This window comes from Musa acuminata, chromosome BXJ2-3 (genome assembly GCF_036884655.1).
Source record: "Musa acuminata AAA Group cultivar baxijiao chromosome BXJ2-3, Cavendish_Baxijiao_AAA, whole genome shotgun sequence".
NCBI lineage: Eukaryota > Viridiplantae > Streptophyta > Magnoliopsida > Zingiberales > Musaceae > Musa > Musa acuminata.
Window position 1 is genome coordinate 32083066 of NC_088340.1, and position 5170 is coordinate 32088235.

Sequence of the window (5170 nt, forward strand, 5' to 3'; positions counted from 1 at the left end):
TGTCAATCTAGTTTTAGGCAAATCAAGTTTAACAGGAATTGGAATTTACAACAGGGAGTTACAGATAATTTTGTAACGAAAGGTCTGAAAATATTAGCTTTGTTTTATTGAATCCATAGGGTCGATGAAAGCAGATGTTTCAATTAGCAATTGTACTCCAAAAATTTCAAATCAGGTATATACAGAAATCATTTTGAGTCTATTTTCGAATAAATCATACTTTGTATGAATCTGAGTTCACAGCAGAAAGTTATAAGTAGTTTAGCAACAAGAGGTCAGAAATTTCAGTCCCTGTTTTGCAGAATCTATAGGGTTAATTTAAACAGAAGTCTTAGTAGGCATTTAAACTCCAAATCATTCGATCTTAGTATCAAAATAAAGATTTTTTTATCTACTTTCAAATGGAATAGGTCTTGTCTAAATCAGATTTATTATAAAATGTTATGACTGAAACATTGCATAGAGGTCAGATTACCGAAAAATTACAGATTCATAGCTTTATATCAAAACGAAAGAAGGTCTGGTTCTCAATTGAAATCTTTCAAATTTTGCAGAATAAAAATGGAAACAGAGATTAAGGTTACTGTGGGATGGGGTTAGAACACTTGCCTTAAAATTATTTGAATCCCAAATGTGAGAAAATTGATGAAAAACCCCAAGCTCTTCTTCTTCTTCTTTTCTCAAACTCACGTTAGCTGCAACTCTTCAGGTTTGTTTTCTTTAACCTTTCATCTAATTATTTGGATTTTGGCTAATGCAAAAGTTGCAAGGTGTTATGCATGCATGAAAGGGGCTAGGTGTCATCTTTAGAGCAAAAATAAGTGGCACCATCCTTAGGTTAGCCAGTGACACATGTCCACTATATTTTTTGTTTTATTTTTTTTTTAACTTAAATCTGAATCTTTTATAAATTATATCAAACTTCTAATATTTACTCTTAAGTCCCTAGCCATAAACTTTTAATATAATATCATTGAATATACAATAATTATTAAATAATCCTTATTTTTACAAATAAACCTTTTACTAAATTTTAAAAAAAATGGGGGATGTTACAATATCCACCGGAGCCTATATCTTGTTGGATATCCAATAAGCCCCTGAATTATTTGATCATATGGATGATATCCAATAAGAGTTAATAAGAGATTATTGGATAAAAATCTACTAATCTAAGATGCTTGGATAGTTGGATGGAGATCCAATATCCAATATGGCAGGATTCATTTGGGTTAAATTGATAGGGGACCTCTATAAATAGAAGGGAACCAAACACCCATGGCTAGAAGTTTTTTGGTCGTCACCTCCTATTCTCCTATCCCTTTCTCCTCCTGTGGCTCACTACTAGAGAGGAGGACACTTGACCTCCTTAATCATCTTCTACATATCTGTATAGATTCAGGGATATACGATCTTCCTAGGTAAAATATAATTTTTCATAAATGTAATTTTCAATTTTACAAATTTCACACATCGATCTTTACATAACGTTTAACATAATTTGTGAAAATTTTAAAGATTTTTATTTTCTACTTGTATATGATGTCACCCTTATATGAAAATTTTAAAGATTTTTATTTTCACACCCCTAAATCGTGATCTATTGGGTTCGATAGATTGTTTGCTGCTGAGAAGGGGTGATGCAGGCTTCTTTCTACCCACGTTAGCATCTTAATAGCAATCTGTAGATCAAGACTGATTTGAGTATATTCTGCATCAGGAATTTTATACGCTACGATGGATTTTCAATTCATTCCAATAAAAAATAAATATGAAAATTTGATCTGATCAACTCGAATGACTTAATTGCGATTATGAGAAAAAAGTTATATACTGGCGATGAAGAATAAATATTTTCTCATTTATTCTCACTATCAAGGATATTATTCAAGCCTGCTCATCAAGCTTCGTGATTCGATCCGACGGCAGGGATTCATTCTCTACCCTGCACGGAATTAATGTTAACGACGACGTGTCGGCCTCGTTGACGCGACAGTGCACCATTATTGGAGCACTGCCAAACAAAAGCATGGCGATGCGGAATCGCTTCCGACTTGCCGTGTTTGAACGCAATACCGAGTCAACGTTCGACACTGCGACCTCCCCGGACGACTCCGAGCCAAGCCACCCTGTCTGCGTACGAGACCCGCTCCCACCCGACTGCCCTGACAGCGGCCTCCTGGCTGACCTTGTTCATCGGAACATCGGGTCCGATCGGATCAAACTAAGTACCCGTCTATCTGGATCCGGATCCAATTCGAGCCATAATTCTAGAGCTCGATGCGGATTAAACGTCAGGTGGTAGTGGTGCCACCACTGACAGCGTAATGAAAGATGACATAATGATGACAGAAGATGCGTCAATAGATACAAAATACCACGATTAAATTAGGTTTTACATCATATCTATATTAGCTCGGTTCCGATCTTTACATCATTAAATCAGGATTTTTAATGGATCTACCATAGATTCTGCCCGCGTTGATTCAGAGATTGAATTCTAATAATATTTTCCATTTATACTAATACAAGTCTTAAATTTCCTACCAGATGAGACCTGTGTGTGACGCAAATATTGGCTCGTTAAAGTGCGCAAGAAATTTTGTTGTACCAAAAAAGAAAAAGCTAAATTCCACTACTGCCGGATTCGAAACGTTCAATCATGGATTGTCCTCGTCAACTATTCTCTCTGCGGCACATCTCTCGCCTTACCATAATCGACGATTGCAAGCGGTAGAGGGACTCCTATTTATTGTAACTGCACCTTCCACTCCTTTCCTGAGTGCAGCCATGGCGGAGCCAACCAATCTGCAGCGCTTCTCCAGTTGCCGAGGGGTCTCTTTCGAGATCAACCACCCACAAAGCGTCCTCTTCGACGTCCGAGTTCGGGCGGCAGGCGACAACTCCTGCGAGCACGAGGTCTCGCTGAGCTCCTTCAAGGTCCAACCCTTCGCCTCCGACTTACAGAAGTCCACGAGCCGTTCCAGTAGCCACTTCTGTGACCTTGAGGACGAGGACGACGATGTCGAGAAGCAGCAGGCGTCCGGAGAACAAGTCCCCCAGCCTGCGGCCACGAGAAGCCCTTCGGTGAGGAGGAAGAGCGGCGAGTCGTCCCGCCTGTCGGTCATACTGCTGGATCAGGGCTTGTTCACTGTGTACAAACGGCTGTTCGCCGTCTGCTTCACCGTCAACGTGGTCGCGCTCGTCCTTGCCGTCACTGGCCACTTCCCCTACGCCAAGAAGAGAGCGGCTCTCTTCTCCATGGGCAACATCTTGGCCCTGACGCTTTGCCGCAGCGAAGCCTTCCTCCGCGTCGTGTTCTGGCTCGCCGTTAAGGCGCTCGGGCGGCCTTGGGTGCCCCTGTTCGTCAAGACCGCCGCCACATCCTTCCTCCAGTCCCTCGGCGGAATCCACAGCAGCTGCGGCGTCTCCTCCGTCGCCTGGCTCATCTACGCTCTCGTGCTCACGCTCCAGTCCCGGAAGGACACGTCCGACGAGATCGTCGCCGTCGCCTCCGCGATCCTCGCCTTACTCTGCCTCTCTTGCATGGCCGCGTTCCCGCTCGTCCGACACCTCCACCACAACCTCTTCGAGCGGACGCATCGGTTCGCCGGATGGACGGCGCTCGCCCTTCTCTGGGCGTTCGTCGTCCTCACCGTCGGCTATGATCCGGCCACAAAATCTTACGACAACCTCAAAGGCTCTAAGCTCATCGAGCAGCAGGAGTTCTGGTTCACCTCGACCATCACCTTCTTCATCATCCTCCCCTGGGTCACGGCATTACGAGTTCCGGTCACAGTGACCGCGCCGTCCAGTCACGCCTCCATCATAAAGTTCGCCGGCGGGGTCGAAGCCGGTCTCCTGGGGCGGATCAGCAGGTCGGCCTTGTCGGATTGGCACGCTTTCGGGATCATATCAGACGGCAAGGACGGCCACATGATGCTCGCCGGCGCGGTGGGCGACTTCACCAGAAGGCTCGTCTCGGACCCGCCGACCCACCTGTGGGTACGAGGGGTGCACTTCGCCGGCCTGCCGTACCTCGTGAACATGTACAACCGGGTGGTAATGGTGGCCACTGGCTCCGGCATCTGCGTCTTCCTTTCCTTCATTTTGCAGCCCACAGCGGCGGAGGTCCGCCTGGTGTGGGTGACCAAAGGGGTGGAGCAAAACTACGGGAGGGAGATCAAGGAGATGCTGAGCCGGCAGCCGAAGGAGAAGGTGGTGGTGCACGACACGGCGGTGTTGGGGCGGCCGAACGTGGCGCAAGTGGCGGTGGAGGCGGCGAGGGATTGGGAGGCGGAGGTGGTGGTGGTGACGAGCAACCCTCAAGGCAGCAGGGACGTCATCAGGGCATGCAACAAAGCTGGAATACCTGCGTTCGGCCCCATTTGGGACTCGTAGGTCCCATCTAACCTTGTGGTTGCCAGTAATTATTAGGTGAAGCTCGAGGCAGTATCACATCAGCGATTATTATTTTTTTTTCTGAAAATATTAATAATAGTAATAAGACTATTTGTTTAATTATGTTACGATGGAAGAGAGAGAGTGTGTGAGAGAGATACATCTTCGATCGGATGTTCTGATGAATGCGAATTGCATGCACGTACGTAGGAATTGCACGAAGGGTACCATCAAAAGGGTTCATCCTATCGTAACCATCAATTTCAATTTCAGTAGATTAAGTTGATTCATTAACGTCATAACCGACGGCTGGGATCCATCCATTACAACAAAATATACATCGGAGTAGTCCTGTAGTTGACCATTCCGATTCCACTTAAAATAAAATCGGAATCGATTTGATTCTTACTGATCTCAGTTCCGGTTATCAAATCATCGATTTCAGTTTTGATTTTGGTTATTGGTTTCTATTGATTAAAAAAACAAAAATAAAAAGATTTCATAAGGTTTCAAACTCATGTTATTAAATCTTGAGTTTGAAGGGCTAACGTTAAATCGTGAACTCACTTGTGTTTTATTTATTTATAGCCGGTTTGGGATCAATGAAGGGCTAACGTTCTTGTTCTAGATTTTAAGAATTGAATCTGAGTACATGTTTGTGCAAACAACTTTTATGCCGCGGCCTCGGGGCCGACGCGGCTCGGTTCAGGTCCGGATGGTGAGGATCTGGCTCAAGGTCTCTCGGGGTCGCTGATGTGGGCGGCCGTGC

General features: G+C 44.8%; 1 protein-coding gene across 1 annotated transcript; it reads left to right on the top strand.

Annotated features, from left to right (window-relative positions):
• Nucleotides 1-2701: 2701 nt before the first annotated feature.
• Nucleotides 2702-4521, top strand: LOC135606513 (adenylate-forming reductase 06235-like). Its single transcript, XM_065097541.1, has one exon. The coding sequence runs from the start codon at nucleotides 2791-2793 to the stop codon at nucleotides 4399-4401; it is 1611 nt and encodes a 536-aa protein (XP_064953613.1). The 5' UTR covers nucleotides 2702-2790; the 3' UTR covers nucleotides 4402-4521.
• The last annotated feature ends 649 nt before the right edge of the window (nucleotides 4522-5170 follow it).